Source organism: Equus quagga, chromosome 17 (assembly GCF_021613505.1).
Source record: "Equus quagga isolate Etosha38 chromosome 17, UCLA_HA_Equagga_1.0, whole genome shotgun sequence".
In the NCBI taxonomy this organism is placed as follows: Eukaryota; Metazoa; Chordata; class Mammalia; order Perissodactyla; family Equidae; genus Equus; species Equus quagga.
The window spans coordinates 3,690,976-3,711,706 of NC_060283.1; the positions used below are offsets into that span (position 1 = coordinate 3,690,976).

General features: G+C 56.2%; 1 protein-coding gene across 4 annotated transcripts; it reads left to right on the forward strand.

The window, feature by feature from the left end:
• The first annotated feature begins 5,035 nt into the window (after positions 1-5,035).
• Positions 5,036-11,870, forward strand: LTO1 (LTO1 maturation factor of ABCE1). 4 transcript variants are annotated; one of them, XM_046644785.1, is made up of 5 exons: positions 5,037-5,216; positions 6,559-6,664; positions 8,264-8,334; positions 9,418-9,566; positions 10,261-11,065. In XM_046644785.1, the coding sequence occupies exons 1-4, from the start codon at positions 5,167-5,169 to the stop codon at positions 9,554-9,556; spliced, it is 366 nt and encodes a 121-aa protein (XP_046500741.1). In that variant the 5' UTR covers positions 5,037-5,166; the 3' UTR covers positions 9,557-9,566; positions 10,261-11,065. The 4 variants fall into 4 exon arrangements, with proteins under 4 accessions (XP_046500738.1, XP_046500741.1, XP_046500740.1 ...); XM_046644783.1 differs by lacking the exons at positions 9,418-9,566; positions 10,261-11,065 and adding exons at positions 11,297-11,414; positions 11,715-11,870 and having other exon boundaries at positions 5,050-5,216; XM_046644782.1 differs by lacking the exon at positions 9,418-9,566 and having other exon boundaries at positions 5,036-5,216.
• The last annotated feature ends 8,861 nt before the right edge of the window (positions 11,871-20,731 follow it).

The following is a 20,731-nucleotide window of genomic DNA, read 5'->3' on the forward strand; positions in this document are numbered from 1 at the left end:
GGCACACCATGCTGTGGTAGGCGTCCCACATAGAAAGTAGAGGAAGATGGGCACGGATGTTAGCTCAGGGCCAGACTTCCTCAGCAAAAAAGAGGAGGGTTGGTGGCAGATGTTAGCTCAGGGCTAATCTTCCTCAAAAAAAACCCCACAAGGGGTCTGTCTGGTGGCGCAGCGGTTAAGTGCGCACTTTCTGCTTCGGCGGCCCGGGGTTCACTGGTTTGGATCCTGGGTGCGGACATGGCACTGCTTGGTAAACCATGCTGTGGCAGGCGTCCCACTTATAAAGTGGAGGAAGGGGCCTGCCCGGTGGCTCCGCGGTTTAGCGCCCACGGTCCGCTTCGGTGGCCTGGGTTTCGCCAGTTCGGATCCTGGATTTGGATACGGCACCGTGTGGCACACCATGCTGTGGTAGGCGTCCCACGTAGAAAGTAGAGGAAGATGGGCACGGATGTGAGCTCAGGGCCAGGCTTCCTCAGCAAAAAGAGGAGAATTGGTGGCAGATGTTGGCTCAGGACTAATCTTCCTCAAAAAAAACAAAACAAACCCCACAAAAAACCTGACATAACAAAGGGAACGGCCCCGTGACTTAGTGGTTAATTTCTGTGCATTCTGCTTCAGCAGCCTGGGGGTTGCAGGTTTGGAACCTGGGCGTGGACTTACCTTACACCACTTGTCAGCCATGCTGTGGCAGGCATCGCACATACATAGCAGAGGAAGATTGGCACAGATGATAGCTCAGGGCCAAAAAAAAAAAAACCAAAAGAGGATGATTGGCAATGGATATTAGCTCAGGGCAAATCTTCCTCATCAAAAAAAGAACCCCTGACATAAGAAGGAGACATATTAATTCAAATTTTTCCTACCTACTTTTTATGATTTCATTTGCTAAAATGGACACTAAATTTGAAACTTACATAAGGATTTTGAAATAAAAAATGTTTGCACTTCAAAACTCTGCCATGTCTACTTTCAAGGCCCTATTCTTAAAGTCTAGTCCTTATTGGAAAAAGAAGCAATTTGCGAATACAATATTGAAAATCCAAGATGTCATAATCAGAGTTTTACCCTTTAATGTTAAGACAATCTGGGTTCAAAACAGCCCTTATGGAACAAATGGGGGGAAATCTCCTCAAAGCTTTATTTTCAAACTAATAGTTGGAATCAAGTGTTGATTTTTTTTTTTTTAAAGATTGGCACTTGAGCTAATAACTCTTGCCAATCTTCTTCTTTTTTTTTTAATTCTTCTCCCCAAAGCCCCCCAGTACAGACTTGTAGATTCTAGTTGTGGGTCTCTCTGGTTGTGCGAGAGTGTTGATTTTTGTCGCACATATAATCTTTCAATGCTTTGCACAATGTTTTAAAGTTTGAAATTAAAGACTTGTGCTCTTCTGGACAAGTTTTTATGTTCGTGGGTTTTGTCCCGTAATTGGTCTTTTTTCCATGCCCAAAGGTATAGCTTATTTAGCCGATAAAGTTTCTGGTCAAAGAATGTATTTTATATATGTAATAATACGACAAGAGTTCCCTTATTTGGGACGTGTCTGTAATATAATGTCAAGTGGGTGGGGGGGGGTGAAGATTTAAAATTGTACATATATTAACTTTTTCTTTTTGAGGAAGACTGGCCCTGAGCTAACATCCGTGCCCATCTTCCTCCACTTTATATGTGGGACGCCTGCCACAGCATGGAGCGTCAAGCGGTGCCATGTCCACACCCGCGATCTGAACCAGCAAAGCCCGGGCCACAGAAGTGGAACATGCGCGCATAACTGCTGTGCCGCCGGGCCGGCCCCACTATTAACATTACTTTTACGTGAAAACTCAAAGTAAAAAAATGTAACAAAGATTGGTGGCCACAGTGGTGGGAGAGCAAATTTCTTCGCTTGCTTGTTTTTTCCTTTTTCCTACATTTCAAATGTTTTGCGATATCGTTTGCTTATTAAAACAAAAAAAGCTAAAAATGAAAAGACGTTTTAAGCACAAAATAATACAAAGTCTACTATTTCATCTTCCAAAAAATATATGTTATTGGGCTTCTTAATGCTTATGAGTAACTCACGCTCATTGTGCAAACATGGAAAACTCAGAAAAAATAGAAGAGAGGAAATTTCAAAATGACTGCAATTCTGAAATCTAGATATAGTCCCCGTTAGGATTTTGGTGTACTTACTTTCATTCTTTTTAAAAGAATAATTGTTTAGTGTAATAGGATTTGGAGTATATGTGGAGTTTTCTTCTTTTTCCTTAAACGTTTTCCGTGATGTTACTCTTGTCTCGAATATTATTTTTTGTGATTGCTTAAGAGTCTTCAGCGTGAATATCCTATGATATATGTGTCATCATTCTACCCTCTCTCGTTGTAAGCTGCTTTCTCCTTCCGGCTTTTACGGATGATCCTGCATTGACTATCATCGTACAAAAAACTGTCACTTTTCTCTGATTATTTCCTTGAGATGAAGTCCCAGAAGTGAAACGACTAGGTCAAAGTGTAAAAACATTTAAAATGCCCTTTCTGTCTCTCCAAACTGCCTGACCAAAAGGTAGCTTTAATTTATGCATCTGTGGGCCATCGTAGGATCTTTTCATTCTAAAAGAGAAGTTTTGTTTTTTTTGTTTTTACTATTTTAAGATAAAAAATGCATGTCGTTCTTTCAATTAGCATTCTTTTGATTACTAGGAAGGCTGCTGCTCTTTTCTGTGAATTATGTATTCAAGACCTTGGCCTATTATTTTTTCTGTTAGGGTGCATTTATTTCTTATCCATTTTAATAAGTTCCTAATAAACCAGAAATATTGTTCCTTTAGTTATAATATTTATGACAAATCTATCCTGAGATCGTTCTTTGGCTTTTCATTTTGTTTATTACCATTGTTGGCATGCACGAGTTTGTGTTTTCACCTAGTGAAATATATTGGTTTTCCCTTTGCGATTTCTTCCAGGGCTTTTCCTGTGTTAAAAATGCATCTCCAGGGCCGGCCGGGTGGTGCAGCAGTTAAGTTTGCACATTCCACTTCGGCGGCCCAGAGTTCACCAGTTCCGATCCCGGGTGCGGACATGGCACCACTTGGCAAGCCATGCTGTGGCAGGCGTCCCACGTATAAAGTAGAGGAAGATGGGCACGGATGTTAGCTCAGGGCCAGTCTTCCTCAGCAAAAAGAGGAGGATTGGCAGCAGATGTTAGCTCAGTGCTAATCTTCCTCAAAAAAAAAAAAAAAATGCATCTCCATACTCACCTGAATGTTCCACCTACATTATTAAACGCCCTTTTATTATGTCTTTAATTTGTCTGGAACTATTTTAACGAATGGTGTGAAATATAAATGGAATTTGACTTTTCCCAAACAGCCAATTCTTTCTTTATACTGATTGACTGGTATTGCTTTTCCCCATTAATTTGGGGTTCTTCTTTTTATCATGTGAGAAGGTTTTACATTTAGCAGAGTCCCCTTCTGGGCCATTCTACTGTCATGCATCCGTCTATTCTTGAACCAACATTTCACTATATTTTTATTGAAACTTCATCTTTTCAGATCAGTATGGCAAGTTCTCCATATCATCCTCTTTTTCAAAAACATCTTAGTTATTCTTATCAATTTAGTCATCTAGATGACATTTAGGATTTTGAGACATAACCCCAGATCGCGTGGAATTTTATTGGTATCACATTGGTCCCCACCCAGGGCCACGGCAGAGCTGTAGTTTACTCTAAGTAGATCCTGCTTCAATCTTATTATTTCTAAGAAGTTTATTGTGACTGTCATGCTGTGGATTTCGCTAGTCATCCCTGCTCTCGGGCCACTACTATAACTATTGTTAGAATAACAGAAAGTAAGTGATTTTTTTTTTTTTTTGCTCTTTATCTTGTTCGTAGCTACTTGCTTAGCTTTACCACCAATGCTGAGAGTGTCTTAAATACTTATTTTGGGGTTTCTGGACGGGCCAGAAACCTACAAACATTGATGCCTTGCTCTCTTCTTTTTGACAGTCACACTTCTGGCTCCTGTTTCATGCTTTATTGCGTTGGTTAGGCGTTGCAGAGAATGCTCGATGAGCATGTGATAAAGGCATTCTTGTCTGACTCCTGATTTTAACGGGAACGCTTCGGGTACTTCCCATCTATGTCCCACTGTCGCTGATGGTTGAAGGACCTTTTGAAAAACCATATTCAGAAAGTGTCTCTCATGGAAATGACAAATGGCAGGACCCAAACCGGATGCTGTTTTTAAAAAAGGGGGTGATGCCTCCAGCTGGGGTGGGAGCGCCAGTTGTTCCTCATTACACACCCCACCCTTCCGCAGTCGTGGATTCTTGACTCTGCACGAATTATGAATTACGCTGCTTTTGCTTTTAAAAGCAACAGCGAGAATAAAAACACAAAAACTTTTATTTCCAGTTTTCAAATAACTCTAAAGTGTCCAGAACGGATGCCAACGTTTTCTGCCGCCTTTCGGAGCAGGTGGGAAGGCGACCAGGCTGTCCCCGTCACCTGCTCCTCTTTGGGATTCCCAGGGGGCGGCTCAGCCTCCCGGTCCCGGAACAGGGGCCCGCGGTCCCGGGACCGCCGCTAACGTGGATTTGGGGGCATCTGGGGCTGGGTTCTGAAGCCCAAGGTCGTCCTTGGAGGGTGGCCCCTGCAGTGGATCGGGGTCAGCGAGCGCGGGGACGGCCAGCCTGCCTGTCCTGTCTCCACCGGGCAATTGCCCTTTCTGGAGGTTTCTCCCCCCAAAACCCCACGGGCAGAGCCTCCTGATGCGTCGATTCTCTGCTAACTTTTCCAGTCTCTTCCCCGGTTCCTTCCCAGCCGCTTTTGGCAATCCGGTTTCCCCTGCTTGAATTTTAAGAAATGTAAATATGGGTCGTCCCCCTCCTCCCCGCGACCTCCAGGAGGAGGACGTCACCGCGGGGGCCGCTCGGCCCATTGCGGAGCCGCGAGGGGGTGGGGGGGGGGGAACCAGCCCAGCTCCGCGCATGCGCCCTGGCCCCGCCCGTCGGCGCCGGCTGGACCCTCTCGCCTGCCGTCGTTTCCCGGCCTGCCCCGCGCGGCCGGCCCCGGAAGTGGGCCTCGCCTCCTCGGGAGCCGTGCGTCTGTGCCCGAGCCCGGCAGGTTGGCCACGGCGGCGCAGGGTGGCGGAGCCCTAGGGGTCGGGGCTGGCCGTGCTGCCGCCATGGCCGGGAGTCAGGACATGTTCGACGCCATCGTGATGGTGGATGAGAGGTGAGTGGCGGGGCTGGGCCGGGACCCGGACCTCCGCCGGGTCGGGTCCGCGCTCGGCGGCTGGGCCGGGGCGGCGTCCCGTGGGCGTGGGCGTTGGGGGAGCGCCTTGTGGCCCCGAAAGGCGGCGGGCGCGTGTGGCGCCGAGATGCTCCTGCGTCTCCTTCACTCCTCGGTGCCTCCGGACCCGCCTCCCCCGTCCGTGGCTGCTCCGAGCATCTGCTCGGCTCGCTGACTGCCTTTCTCCGGGTCCGCCCCGTCCTCGGATGGGACAGACCCTTGCCATCTGGGCGCTGCCCCTTTTCCTTGTTCCTGAACAGTGGGACATACGGCAGCATTCAGGGACACGCTGATAAATGTGTCAGACGTCCTCCCTCCCTCCCTCCGGAGCCCTTGGGGAGTCCTTGGGGCTGTAATGGGGACGGGGGAGGAGCAGGGAGTTGCTTTGTGGCTGTCCTCCAGCGCCCGGCCCACTTGAGACCTCAGTAGATGTCAGTTAAGAAAGAGCGAGCGCTTAACCATCAGTCGCTGACATGTGTCTGCAGCTTCCTGTGAATCTGACATTGTGCTGAGCGTTGTAACCCCATCGTCTAGTTTAGCCCCTCATGTCAAGTGGATACTGTTCTTCACCCTGGCTCACAGTGGAGGAGGAAGGAAGGTCGCTCTCCAGGGTCACAGAGCCAATAAGCGGGAGCTGTACACTCTGCCTCCTTGGGGGCTCCGCACACTCCTTTCGTCTTAGGTGACTGCGGGTTAAGGTGATGCCGCGTCCGCTGTTGAGCCCTCGAAGTCAGAGCCTTGGTTGTACCGCAGGGACCACAGTCATCGTGCATTTGTGGTCATCTGCTGGCGTTCCCCTCTGCTGGTCTCCTGAGATGTGATGGGAGCCCTGTGTATATCGCACTTTTTTGAAGCAGTTGACCAAGTCGTGTGGCTTTACAGACTCCCAGAACTCTGACTCGCTAACAGACTAGACTCACCTAGGAGATTTGGAAAACTAGATTCCTCGGCCTTACTCCACGGTTACTGCCGGGGGCGAGGCTCTTGAATTTGTACCTTTGAAATTTCCCGTTGGGTTTCCGGTATTCTGCCAGGTGTAGGAGTTGCTATTTTAGCTTACCCTCCTCACTGTGAAAGAGGCAAATTGGACTTCAACAGCTACAGCGACTGGCCAGAGGAGAGACGTAGGAAGGGGTAGGAACCTAGGTTTTCTGACTCAGGTGGTGTGCGTCCTCCGCTGTGCTGTGCCTTGTCTTGCTCGGTCTGGGTAATATGAGAGAGAAAAGATTTTCCAGGAAACGTACTTGTTCTCCTGTGTATTTGATCCTGCTTCTTCTCTGTACAGGTTCCATGGGGAAGGGTATCAGGAAGGCTATGAAGAAGGCAGTACTTTGGGTATAATTGAAGGAAGACAGCACGGCACGTTACACGGAGCTAAAATTGGATCTGAGGTAAGCGGGAACCCCTGTTTAGAAATGAATCCTTTTCATTTACAGTTTATAGTTTACTTTGATGATCAGTGTGATGGAACCAGAACTCCAGGCCTCTTAAAATGGCAGTAGACTAGAGAGGTGCTGGTGGGGAGACATTGTTAGCACGGGATGGCCAGAGCACATTGCTGTAGAGAGAGTGAAGTTCTTCTGGCCGGAGAATGAGAAGGCAGGTCCTCAGTCACCTTGGTTTACATTGGCGCGTCATGGTGCTGCCTCGTGTCCTAGGCCAGCTGAATCCTCCTGCAAAGAATGGGTGCCCCGTGTCATGGGAAGACCTTCCATTTACATTTCCATTGAAATCCTACAAAATTTAGAATTTTCCTTCTCTTCTGCCCTTCGTCCTAGATGGGCTCTTGCCTAGGGATAATGGGCCCTAAACGGCCGAGTCTGAGGCAGTCATGACTGTATGAGATGCCTGTGGTTGCAAAGTGAATCACCACAAAACAGATGGGCCGAAGACAGCAAACATGTGGCTGCGGAGGATCGAGAGTCCAGGAGCGGCTGAGCTGGGTGCTTCTGGCCGGGGCCTCATGATGTGGGGTCGGGCCGTCAGCCAGGGCTGCACTCATTTGAAGGCTCGACTGGGGCTGGAGGAGCTGCTTCTAAGGGGGCTACCACACACGACTGTTGTTCTTGCCGTGTGGGCCTCTCCGCATGACTGCTTGAGTGTCCTTGTGACACTAGAGCCTGTGAGCCAAGACAGCAAGGCTGCAGTGACGTTCGTTGTCTGTTATGCCTGCCTCAGAAGTGTGTGCTGCCTCATCCTCTGTGTTCTTCTGGTTACACAGGCCATCCCGACACAGTTGGAGGGGACCCACAAGGGCATGGCTATTGGGTGGGGGCAGTGGGACCATCTTGGAGGCTGGCTACCCCATTGATGACTTGACCTCCAAACTTTTTTTTAGTGCCTTTTTTTTTTTTTTAAGATTTTATTTTTCCTTTTTCTCCCCAAAGCCCTCCAGTACATAGTTGTGTATTTTCAGTTGTGGGTCCTTCTAGTTGTGGCATGGGGGATGCCGCCCCAGTGTGGCTTGATGAGCGGTGCAACATCTGCACCCAGGATCTGAACCGGTGAAACCCCGGGCTGCCGAAGTGGAGGGCGCGAACTTAACCACTCGGCCATGGGGTCGGCCCCCACCAATGCTTTTTGATGAGGAAGATTGGTCCCGAGCTAACATCTGTTGCCAATCTTCCTTTTTTTTTTTTTCCTTCCCCAAAGCCCCGGTACGTAGTTGTATATTGTGGCTGTAAGTCCTTCCAGTTCTTCTATATGGGACACCGCCTCAGCATGGCCTCATGAGTGGTGCTAGGTCTCTGCCCAGGATCTGAACTGGGGGTCCCTGGGCTGCCGCAGCAGAGTGCACTTAACCACCATGCCACCGGGCCGACCCTTGACCTAACTTCTGTAGCCTGATGCGCAACAGCTTCTTCCAGAACAGCAATATGAGAAGCGCCACGGCCCTCCAGCCCTTCCTCTTGTGTTGAGAGCGGCATGGTTACGTCAAGTATAGCGTGTTGCTTGTTAATCTCCCTCTCAAACGTTTTGTACGTTCACAGATCGGGTGCTACCAAGGTTTTGCGTTTGCTTGGAGATGTCTCCTGCACAATTGTGCCGCTGAGAAGGACAGGTAACGTTTGAGACGTCTTCCTCTTTCATTGTGTGGGCCAGGAGTTCTGGTTCCCTAGCTTACTATGACCGTGGCCGGTTAACGTCTCAGCTACCCCGTCTGTAAAATGAGAACATCATCAGGCCAGACTCGCACGCCATTCTGAGATGTACAGAAAATAGCTCGAAAGTGTGGGCGCGTGTTTGCTGTTTGATGAGCACCGGTTGCTATTCCTTCTTGGGTTCTCAGGTCCCACTGCCTTTTCCCTGGAGGCCTTAGAGCGCCGAGTGGCGCTTAGGTGCCCTGGCAGCAAAATAGTGTTGCAATTGGCTATATCTTCTTGTTCATCTTTGCCGTAAGCTTCTGATAAGCATAGTGCAATGGTCTTGGTATGACTGGGGCTCAGGAATGGTGACTCGCTTGTTGCCAGTTTCATCGTGTGTCCAGCCAGGTCTGTTAATGAGCTAGTGCATTTAATGTGTTTCATGCCTGTCTGGTGCTTGGAGGCACTAAATAGCCCTTGGCTGTTTGTATTGTTCGTAGCCCTTATAAACCGTTCTTACCGTGTGCCACCTGCTGAAGCCCCTGTGACCCCGGTGCCCCCGTCTTCGTTCTTAAGCTGGAAATGAACCCTTAAGTACAAGGCACACATGGTCTGGCCGTCCTGTTGCTCGGGGGAACCAGACTCCGCTTCAGCTGGTGCTCTGCGTCATTCTGGTGCCTGGTGGCTTTGCCCAGCCTGGGAGGGTGTGAGGAGACAGGGCAGGTGGCGTTCCCCTGTGCCTGGGGCTTATTTGAAGTATTTTGAATGTCTAGAATTCGGGCCACCCCTGTATTCTGATGTCAGGAGCAGGATGCTTGCCGCTGAGCGCGGGTGCCTGGCGGTTCTCTGTGCCCTGTCTGGTCTGTGGTACTGGCCACGTCTGCGTGTTAGCTGGGAGCTGACCGGACTCGTGCGTTAGCCCGGGGCCCCAGGGCATTGTGCTCTGAGGACTCCGAGGGAGCGGCAGGGTGGGCCGTGATCTGGTTGGAACAGCAGTTGGCAGCCTGTGGTGCCACTGGGTGGCAGTCAAAGCTGAGCTTGCTCTCCACTCCCGTCCACAGAAGGGCACGGAGAGGCGCCTCCTCGGAGCCTCCTTCGTCCCCAACACCGAAGCGTGCTGGCTCCTGGAAGAGTGTCGTGCTGTTCGCGGAGGGTCCCACCCCGGGGCTGCCGGCCTCGCCCCAGAGCAGAGTTCCCTGACTTCTTAGAGGTGTGCCCCGCTGTCAGGTGGAGTGGGCACTGTGGCGGTGGGCCCGGGGCTGGTGGGAGGCCCGCAGTGCTGCCCGAGGGGCTCTGAAGCAGCCTGAGCGCCTTGGTCTGGGGGTGGTGGTTGCAGCTTTTTGGGCGTTGTAAGTCAGTACGGTTTTTAGAAATGGTAGAAGGCTGATAGAGGATCTTATGCTTCGTGTTCCAACTGAGGATGCTAAGGGAGAAACGCCTGCCCTCTGCCCGTCAGTCAGTAAAGCACGGGGCTTTCCCACCTGAGGGGCCGCGAGAGCAGTGTCTCCGGCGAAGGGTGGGCTTCGTTTACATGGGGCCGGAGCTTTCTGAGAAGCTCCGAGGCCTCCTGCCCTGTCAGCAGCCTGGTGACACCTCACGCAGACCAGCGTTTGGCCCGGGCTCCGCTCTGGGCTCTGCATTGTCGTCTGCGTTCCGTGGGCCGTAAGCGGGTCACACCCTCCTGACATGCACTGGCTTTGATGGGGTGGCGGGCTGGGTGTGTAGCTTCACTAAGCAGCGGGGAGAAGTCACGACTTGCCGAGGTCACGAGGGCCGGTGTCTTGGTTTCCTGTTAGAAGACGGCCGTCTCCCACAAGCTGGCATCTGCCCGCCGTCCCTGGGAGCTGGGTGCTCTGTTGCGTTCATGAGTGCGCTTCGACCTTCACCATTCTGTATTTCCTCAGAGAGGCAGCCATCGCAGCTCCCATGAACCGATTTGCCCTTGGCAGACTTCCTCGTGTGACGGAGGGCAGCAGGGACTGGCAGGGGCTCAGGAGGTCCGCGTGCCTTGTTGCCGTTGAGTCCTTCTCGGGATGCGTTCTTCAGTCCCCGTCATCCACTGTACTCCCGACCCTCAGACGACCATGTGAGGGCTGGGGGAGGGTGCTCATCTGGCCACTTGTGGTCCATTGTCCAGATGTGCTCACGTAGGACTCGTTTTGCCCCCCGCCCAGGTGAGAGCCCCGGCCCCCAGGATCCGGTGGAAGCCAGGCGACTCACGTTTCTTGAGCGCCTAGTCCCTGAGAGGTTCTGGGCTTCCATGGCTTATCTATCCTCTCGAGAGCCTGTGAGGTCCGCGTTAACCCCCCTTTTCCAGACATGGCCACCAAGGCTCAGGGAAGTGAAGTGACCCAGCGCCTCGGAGCGTCGCTCTGCAGGCTGCCTTCCTGCGGAGCCGCGGAGCCTCCCAGCAGGGCTCTGTGTCTTCCCGGGGTGGGGGGGAGCTGAACTCCAACACCAGACGCTGCTGTCTGCCCTTTGTGGGGGCGGCGGGGGCCTGGCTGGTTTAGCTGCTGCTGAATTCCCAAAGACTGTGAGCGTGAAGTTTCTCGATCCTGGAAAATCCCTGGATCCACAGCAGGCTCGGTCGTGCCCGGTGCCGTCCTTCTTGTCTGGCTCTGTCTGTTCCCACGGCTGTGACTGTGAGCAGCGCGGTCGGCGAGCTCGTTGCAGGCTGCCTGGGTGGCGCGGTCCACGGCCGGCCTGGAGGTGTGTCTGCAAGCTCCATGCGTGCTGGATGGCGGGCGGGGGGGTGTGGCGACAGCACGGTGCTCGGAGCCTGAATATCATCTGGTGTCACGAGAAAGTGAGTCGTGCGGCTCCTGGCCCCAGGCCTGCCGGCTTGCCCAGCGCCCTTACGTTAGTGATCGGCAGAGCTGCCACACAAGCCAAGCCTGTTGTGTCCAAAGCACTCAGAGTCTTTATTTCTCTGTTTTACAGCAAAAAGATGAAGGTCTTAGAGTCACTGATTGGCCTGATTGAGAAATTCCCCTACGACGACCCTACTTACGATAAGCTGCACGAGGACCTAGACAGGATTCGAGGGAAGTTTAAACAGGTTTGTCCCCCTGTGGCTCCTTGTGACGGGGTGCCTTTCCCACTTAGCTGGCGCGGCCCCGGGGGCTCGCTTTGCAACTGGTCTTGGGGCTGTGTGTGCATGCGAGTGGTCCGTAGGAGCAACCGTTTCTGTGTCTCTATGTAAGAAAACGCAGGGCGCTCTCGAGAAAAGCGCTAGACCTTCTCTCGGGGCTGGTGGTGTAGACAGGAGAAGCCGCAGCTAGAGTGAGAGTTACGTTTTAGTTTGTGAGTAAAAATACACGCGATTTTAAAAACCACGTTTTTTCTTTTGTGTTTTCAGCTTTGTTCATTACTAAACGTTCAGCCGGACTTTAAAATTAGTGTGGAACGTTCTGGACTTTCATTTTGAGGATGACAGATGAACAAAGACGAAACATCAAGGAACAGATGTCCGTATGTTAAGCATTTAAAAATGTGATTAAAGGCAAAACAATGATGGGGTATTCATTGTCCTGTAGGGAGGGTTCCAGTCTGGCCGGTGAAAGGACATCCTTCCCCAAGGTCTGCCTGTGTCCCCTCGGTGCCCTCACTGGGCCCTCCACGCCGGCCGGGCCTTTGTCGGGCCCTGCCCGCTCTGCAGGCTGAAGGCGTCCCTGGCAGAGCCCTCGCGAGGCTGCTCACTCCTGGCGCAGAGTCCGTTGGCCTCAGCGCTCCCCCGCGGGGCGGGCTTGGCCGCTTCCGGACTGGGGTCGGCTCTGGTAGGGTTACCCGCCACACCTGGACTCAGCGCTCAGAGGAAGTCTTGTGAAAAATGAGAGTGGTGGGATGGACATGGAACAAGTTAACGGAAAGCAGCGACAAGCACGGTGACAGTCACTGAAGCTTAAGACGTGCCAGCTCTGTGTGACGTGCCTCCTGGGTTTCATTTAACCCCTTCAGTAGCCGGGGAGGGAGGCGCTATTCCTATTTGACAGATGAGGGGACCGAGACCCCCAGGGACTGTCCAGTCCAGGGACACCGGGTGGCAGAGCTGGGTGCTCCCCCAGCGCCCGTCTCCACCGCCATCTTGTGCGCCCATACTGGGATCCCTGCCTTCCGGTCCAGGCGGCATAGGTCGCCACTGTGCTCCCTGGAGTCTGGGGAGTCCACTGGCCAGTGACATGGGCATGTGGCTGAGAGGGCGGGAGGCCAGCTGGTCCCAAGGAAGCCTGGACATGCTCTTCGCACTGTCTCTGGATGGGCGTGGGGCTTCGCGGCATTAGAAACGGTCAAGGGGGAGTGTCTTAGACCAGAGGCTGACGTTAGGCCACCGTCGCGTGGGCACGGTCTCGGGAGCCTCACTGAGGGCTCTGCGTTCTCCGTTTGCGCTGAGTTCTCTGCTCTCCTGCCCCTGCTTGAACGGCCTGCGACGTGCATGTGAGGTCATTGGTGGAGCGGGGGTCTGTCCGTCTGTCCCTGAGCTGCGCGCCGCTCCGCCGCTTCACTCATGACCGCACGTGTCCACGGCCTCGCGAGCGGGGCCCCGGGTGGCTGGCAGTCGGCGCGCGCTGCTCCGTCTGAGGGAGCACGTCTGGAAGCGGCGACTGAGATTAACAAAGGGCTAGCCGTGAATCCAGCCTGGTTTTTAAAGTCATTTGAAAATGTCAGCACAAACTGTGCTTTACTGCACCAGCTGGCGGTCCCGAGAGCCACCGAGGAGACCGGAGGCTGGACTCCCCGCGGGAGCCCCCAGGTGTGCCGAGGGAGAGAGCTGTCTGTGGTTGAGGGACAGACGTGGGCTTCTCCTAGCACACTGTTTCAGGTGTGCGTCCCACCCTGGGTGTCCTCGTCTGCAGCCCCTCATTTTCGGGTGGCCGTGTGCTGGCGCTCTGCCACAGACAGTGCCTGCGCTGCGGTGGCTCCAGGGGACCCGGAGGCCAGCAGTGGCTCTCTGGGCTGGGGCACTGAGGGGCTTTCGTTGTTTTCTTTGGGGGTTTTTGTGTTTTCTGAGTTACCTGTTTTGATTATGTATTATTTTTATAATTGGAGAAAAAAATAAATAGCATATTTTCAAGCAAAAGGCTGTCTGGGACCATTTGTACTGTGGCACCCCGCCAACCCCTCCCCTCCTCTGGGCTTTGGGGTCTAGGCACACGGGCAGGCCTGCATTGGCCAGCGCACAGCTTTCCGTTGCCTTTCTGCCCGAGTTTCATTGACACGTGGAGAGCCGGTTCCTGTGGGAGAACGGTTGCCCGTGGTGTTCAGGAAAGGGGCCGTTCCTGCTGACCTGGCCCGGCCACCTGTCGGCACTTACTGCGAATCTTTCCTGCCACAAATTCGCTGGTCCTCTCCCCATCTCCACCTCTCCAGGGCAGGTGGCGTGAGCGGCAGGGAGCCGCTCTTCCTCTCCCATCACACGGGCCAAGCTGCGTCACTGATCTTCTGCAGGGTGCCTGGACCCTGGACTTGACCTCTGCACGCCCAGCTCCTTCTTGGAGGCCTTGACCCAGTTTCTGGGACTCCTCCGTCGCCCCCAACAGACCACTTGGCTTATCATAGCCGCACGGCCCACCTCCGCAGTCACTCCAGCCCTCACAAGCCATGCCATCGGCCGCGGTTGGTTCAGGAATGAGCACGGCTCCCCTCTGGCCAACAAGTGGGTAGCGGAAGCCTTCTGGGGGCCGCTGGGACGGCACGTCACTCCTGAGAGAGAGGATCTGTTTGGGAAGTTGTGCTCTGGGGACGTGGCACCTGGAATTGCTACAGGCGGCTTGCAGCTCAGCTCCGATGGAGCCACACCTGGGCGCAGCCGGGCGGAGATCTGGAGAGGACCGACCCTGGGACGTCGTGGGCAGCTGGGCCGGCTGGCCCCTGAGCCGCTGTGCTTGCGGCCTTCGTGTTGGGTGAGCTGACGAGTGTCCTGGTGCTGCAGGGCCCGTGGGGCTGGGCTTCCACTGTTTGTGGCGAAGGTCCCCTGCCTGCCCTCTCCCCCCGCCCATCTGATCGCATTGTGTCCCCCTTGTTCTCTCAGATAGTAACCCTTAGATGGCCCAGACTGGCCTTGAGTGCCAGAGCTCTTTGGGTGGGCTTTCCTCCCTTCCTGGTGGGCTCAGTCGGCTTACTCCCTGCTTCCTGTCGGAAACTCCCAGCGTATTTCATGCCGCATATGCTGCTGGGGCTGCCACGACCGATACCAGGAGCCGGGCGCTGTAAACCACAGACGTTGATGGTCTCCCGGTCCTTGGACGGCCGAGATCCGGGGGTTGCAGGGCTGGTTCCTCCTGAGGCCTCTCTCCTTGGCGTGTAGATGCCGTGTCCTCCTTGTGTCCTCACAGGGTCGTACCTCTGCATGTCTGTGTCCTCATCTCCTCTTATAAGGACCCCAGTCACACTGGATCAGGCCCACCCTAGTGACCCCATTTTACCTTGATCACCTCTTTGAAGACCCCATCTCCAAGTACAGTCACATTCTGAGGAGCTGGGGGTCAGGACTCCAACGTAGGAATTTGGGGGACACACTTCAGCCCATACCGGCCACCCTGGCTGGCTACCTGGACAGGCTGTGAACTGGGACTGGGAGAGAAGACCGCCTTTTCACTTACAAGTCGAAGTCACGTCATTTTATTTGTCTAGAGTGTTGGCAGTGGGAATAAACAGACTCAGTCGTCCACTGAAACTTGCCACTTGGGAACTGCACGCCCCAAGGCGGCCAGCGAGAGATGCCCAGTCCCAGGCCACGTCGCCATCCTGGAGGAAGGCCGCGTTGTGCTTTGACTTATTTCACAGTCACCCATCGTCGTCTCCACCCGGTGGTGAGGAAAGAATGCAGAGATGTGAAGGAAGGGACAGGAAGTCTCACTGAGCGGCTGCCGGTGGCCGCCTCTACCTTCCTCGTGTCCCCAAACTGTCCCCTAACCCTCTGAGAGGGGCTGCCACCCCACTTCCCAGGTGGAGGCCTGGGCGCCCAGTCGAGTCGAGTGACACGCCAATGGTTGTGGTAAGTGCTGCCCTCGGGCCTGACGGGCGCCGCGGGCCTCCAGGGCTTTGCCTGTTACTCTCAGCCAGGACGGAGCCCAGCTCTTCCGATCTCCGGGGGGCCTGCATCCGTGACCAGTCTTGCTTCCAGTGGCCTGAGGCAAAGACAGATGGATTTATGGAAAAGGGCCCTCGCTGGGTGCTGGCGGGGAGGCAGCGGCCAAGTGGGCCCCAATCCCCCAGCCCCCATGGGCACGGCTCACTGAGGGATGTCTGTGGCACTAGGGGAGGCAGCGATGGGGTGGGGGTGTCCAGCTCTGCCTGGGGAATAAAGGAATGAGAAGGTGGGCAGGGACGCCTTCCCGGAGGAGGTGACCTTCACACTACTGGCTTTGTGAGCTTTCATTTGACCTCACCATGGAGAATTTCTCTTCACCCTACTGGAGAACACAGTGTAATTAACAGGCAAGGCCACCCGAATTTGCACAGTTGTTCCAGTCCTTAACAAACGACGCGAGGAACGGGTCTACAACTCAGGACACTGAGGTGACCAAGCTAGGGTGATCGATCAGAGGAAAGTGGGTGCTGCGTTCAGTTCTCACAGGACACGAGTCCTACAGTTGAGGGACCGGGCCCCGAAAGGCTCAGTGGCGAGTCCACGACGTGACTCAGTGGCTGAGCCGGGGCTCTGCGGATGAATTCTCCGAGAAGGTGGGTCCCTCGTTGCTCGCAAACTTGGCCATCTCTCTCTCGTGGCTGGGGTGCTCCTCTCGCCGGGCACCGACACCCTGCTGCTCTGTCCCCAGCCGTGGCCACGTCTCCCTGGCGCCCTTTACCACATCAGCTGGGTCTTGGGGCGCCGGGCCTGAGGTTCTGTCTCCAGTGATACCGGGATGTGACCCTGTTTCCGTCCGCTCAGGAGTGGGGTGCACAGGGGAACCCGAGCGCCCAGTACCCGGCCCCTGGCCTGTCCACCAGGGGACGGCTGTGTCCGACCTTTCTGCAAGGACTTGTTGGACATCTGCTGTCCCAGCGGGTGTGTGCCCCGAAAACAGCGGGGTGCTCGTCAACCTGCTCCGTAGCTTTGAGAGCTCAGACACATCTGTTGCGGGTTGAATTGTGTCCCCCCAAAATGTAAGCTGAAGCCTGAGCCCCTGGTCCCTGTGACCGTGACCTTATTTGGAAGTAGGGTCCTCGCAGATGTCGCTCAGGTGTCAGTTCAGGTGGGCTGTACCAGGGTGGGCTGGGCCTTCCATCCACCATGACTGTGTCCTCATAAGAAGAGAAGGCAGCCCAGAGAGGGGAGGGCGCCGTGAAGACAGGCTCACAGAGCGAAGCCGGCCCTGCGAGGGCCGAGGCTGAGACGGGAGTGACGCAGCTACAAGCCGGGGGTCGCGGGGAGCGCCAGCACCCAGCGGAGCTCGGAGAGGGCGGGCCCTGCCGCCACCTTGCTGTCTATCTTCCAGCCTCCGTAGCTGGGAGAAGTGCCTGTTGTTTTCAGCCACCCTGGCTGGGGGCACTTGTTACGGCGGCCCCAGGACCCTCGCACGAGGGCCTTTGCTTTGTCTGGGCTGTCGTTTGCCTGTCTGCAGAGGGTGGGCCCTGGACACACGAGTCCAGCCCCTTCCTGGCCTGATGTGTTGGGGGGGCTCCCTCAAGGGCCTTGCCTCAGCTCCCTGGTCTCGGCTGCTCTGAGGAGCAGCAGGTACCTGTGCCCCGGAAAGACACTCTTATCTCAAGGCGTGGGCGCCCCCTGGCCCCCTGCCCCGAGAGGCTGCTGCCTTCTGGGGGCTCTCCAGGCTCTGCACAAGGTCTGCCAGCGAAGCCTGGCTGGAACCTCTCCTCTGGTCTCTGCGCTTGCAGGGCCTCAGCCCCCATGTTTGTATCGCTAATGCATGTTAAATCTAGAAAGGAGAGAAAACATACATATGCTGTGGCAGTTAATCTTTGAAAATCAAATGACAGGAAGCCCGTATCAAACTGTATCAAACAGTAAAGGTCTGTGATTGGCTCATGGAACAAAAGGGACTCACTTCAGGAGAGGCTTGATCCAGCTGCTTGTTCAGAGATCTGGTGCCTTCTCTCTGCTGTCCTGCAGGACTGGCCTCATGCACAGGCTCCACCCCATGGCCTGCAGCCGCACAGGCTCACGTCTCAGCCACACTGTCCCCAGGAGTCCTGAGGAAGACTCCTGAAGGCCCAGAAAATGTCTCCCTGAGTCTGGTGGACTCTGTTGCAGTTCACATCCGCTCTTCCCGGGCTTGGCGGTGCTGTTAGGTTTGAGCCCGTCAGCCCCTGTCCTGGAGCCAGGGATGGGATCCGTTGCACCCAGGCTACAGAGCAGAGAACGGTGGTTCCCCCAGAGCAAAATCTGGGTGCCGTCAATACCAGGCGGGGGAGCTGGTGCTGGCGCGAACACCAAGAACCATCCACTTCATGAGCCAAAGAGGGAACAAGGATGGCCTCAGTGCCACCACCCGGAGAACCACGCTGGGCGTTCTGGGGCCTCCTTTCACACGTGGGTTATGCGTGGTCTGGGGATGGTGCCTGAACTGGCGAGATGAGGCGAGGATGACTTTACTGAGGGGTAACTGTGCCAGGCGCTAGGTGGTTCACACACACTGGCCATCTGGGCCGCGGAGCACCCCAAAAGCATTCGCTGGGCAGAGGTCTCCTGAGCCCCGGTTCTGTGCTAGGCATTGTCACAGATACCGGGACACCCCGGAGAGCGGGCTGGAGAAGGCGCCTGCCCTCCCGCCCTCCCTCCCGAGCGTCCATTCTCGGAGACATGATTGTCCCCCATGACGGAGGGGTGGAGCCGCCCGGCCTGAGTGTCAATCGCTGAGACCCCCCACCCCGGGGCTTCTGCTCCCCAACACGCGTGCCTAATGTGTGTACATACACGCGTGGGCTTTCTTTTTAAACCACAATGACAGATCACCTCAGCTGTCCGCTGCCAGCCCCTCTCCAGGCTGGCCCACCAGGACACAGCCCTGACCGCAGGGCTGCTGGCTTGAAGCCTTGGCCATGGGTGGACCTGCTCTCGCCCCCTGGGCCTCCCCCCAGAGCAGGAGTACACGCACTGGCCGTTGGGTGAAAATGGTCACACGAAGGCTCGTGCATTTTCTGCAAGCCCCGTTGGGGACCCCTCGTGCCTTTCTTCTCTGCGAGGCAGCAACGCCAACTCCCAGGAGTGTGGGCTCCACTCCAGACACAAACCTGGCCACCAGACCTGGCTCTGGCAGTCCCAGCTGTGTGATCCTGGCTTAGTTATTTCACCTCTCTGGCCCCCGGTTTACTCATCTACAGCAGGGGCCGGAAAACTCCCACCCTCAGCCCAAATCCAGCCTGTGGTCCGTTTTGGCGAATGAGGCTTGACCGGGCACAGCCACGATCGTTCCTTTACTTGTCCCTGGCTGCTTTCACTTAATGGCAGAGTCGAGGAGGTGGACGGGGACAGCGTGGCCCGCGAAGCCTGAGACACTCTGGCCCCTTGTGGAAAGTCCGCCCACCCTTGGCCTAAGGGATGGGACGCTTAGACCTGTGGGGACCTCGCTCCCAGGGCCTGCCTGCCGGCCTGTCACCAACTCTGTTGGGTGGGTTCAAAATTCAGAGAGGAGCTGTCCGTTGACACTCAGCACCGTGCCCAGTGCCCAGGCCGTGCTCTGTGAACCCAAGCTCTTCTCCTCCTGTGGAGGGGAGGGAGGCCGCCCCCCGGCTCGAGGCCTGGGCTCCGGATTGGGAGTGAGGCTCCAGGCCAGACGGCTCTGCTCTTAAGGAGCCAGGCGCTCTCAGCTGCCAGAGCTGAGAACGAGGATTCACGGGGCTCAGGGCCGCGGGGGCCCCTTCAGTGGAGGGCTTCGGATTTCTCTCCCCGGTCCTCCTTGTGTGCCCCCGTGAGTGGCGGTGACAATGCCCCCGGATGTGGGCCTCCAGGCCTGTGGCCCCGAGCTACCCGCCCACTGGCCGCCGCTATTGTCTGCTGGGCCAGCGGTGTGGCCCGGGGCTGGGGGCCGGCAGCCCGGGGCTGGGGGACTGTGGGAACGGATTAGAGGCCCTGGGCTTGCTGCCCCTCTGCATAAACTCCTGATCAAAGACATTCCTGGGATGACAGAGCCCTGTGTGCGGGCGCGCGCCCCACGCCCCCCGCCGGCCCCCAGCACAGGCGCCCTCTGGGCCCCACCGCAGCGCCCACTGCTGGGATCGGCCTGGGCTGTGCCCAGTGTCCCCACCAAAGGCAGAGCCAGGCTGCTTGGGCAGCGAGGCTCCCAGGAGGCCCTGGGTGGGACAGGCTTGAGGAAGAGCCTGGCCCTGCCACTGTGCCCACCTCTGCAGGGGCGGCTGCAGCGTACCGGCTCTGGCCTCCACTTCTCTCTGCTGGCCCTTGGCGCACACCGCCGTGTCCTGCAGCCTCTGGGCCCTCCTCAGCATGACCGTGGGTGCGGCCTGGGCTCCTGGGGAGCCCCCTGCCCCCGACTCCGCACAGCATGGGGGCGGGTGGGGCTGTCCCTCTGCAGCTCACCAAGCAGCCTGAGGCTGAGCCGTGGGGACCAGCCTGCAGCCCCTTCCCTTCGGCTCCCGCTTCTCCACAGCTGCTGTTGGCCAGGCGGGGAACGGGATGAGAAGGGTCAACGAGCCATCTGTCCTCAAGGGCTTAGGGCCCCAAACAGGAAACACCCAGGGGTGACGATGCCGGGGCCTCCCTGAGCCCCCTGCCCGGGGCTGGGTGTGGACCGCCTGCGGAGGGTCTTCCGAGCCTGGAGGGAGAGCAGAGGGGAGGGCGGTTCAGGCGCAGGACCGGAGGCAGGCCGCAGTCTGCTGTGTCTGCAGTGCCCTGGGCAGAAAGTTCGGGGTTGGGGGCGTCTGAGGCTGGGGAGACAAGGGCCAGGTCCCAGGACCAGGAGCTGGAAGGAGCGAGAAGCCCCAGGAGGGTTTGGGCAGAGGCTGGGGGGCGCCTGGAACAGTGAGACAGGCTGGGAGGTGGGCAGGCCCCAGGGGAGTGGCGGGGCCTAGTGAGCAGGAGTTCAGCCTCCGAGAGGGGACAGAGGGACGCTGCTGGAAGGCTTTGTCCCGGAGGCCACGTGCACACACAGGCAGCTGGACCTCCAGCAAGGGACGGGGTCTCCACGACCACCCCATGAGGGGACACAGGTGCCCGAGGATGGTGTCACTGAGAGGAGGAGCCCCAGAGACCCCTCTCACGGGGGCTGCACAGGTGGGGAGACGGCGCCGGGAGGACTGGGGGTCCCTCCGTGCTTGGCCCAAACCCCGCGTACGGTTTTGCTTGTCCCATTCCAGCCCCGTCCCGCACCGCACTGCACAGGGCTCTGGCTCCCCCCGTCCGTGCCTCCCAATCTGCCTACCCGGTTAGCCTGCAGACCGGTCTCCCATCCTGAAGACATG

Excerpts from the sequence above, each read along its gene's own strand:
- LTO1 (XM_046644782.1), top strand. The coding sequence starts at position 5,167 with ATGGCCGGGAGTCAGGACATGTTCGACGCCATCGTGATGGTGGATGAG. Across the intron at positions 5,217-6,558 it reads ATCGTGATGGTGGATGAGAG|GTTCCATGGGGAAGGGTATC; the intron begins GTGAGTGGCGGG and ends TTCTCTGTACAG. Across the intron at positions 6,665-8,263 it reads GAGCTAAAATTGGATCTGAG|ATCGGGTGCTACCAAGGTTT; the intron begins GTAAGCGGGAAC and ends GTACGTTCACAG.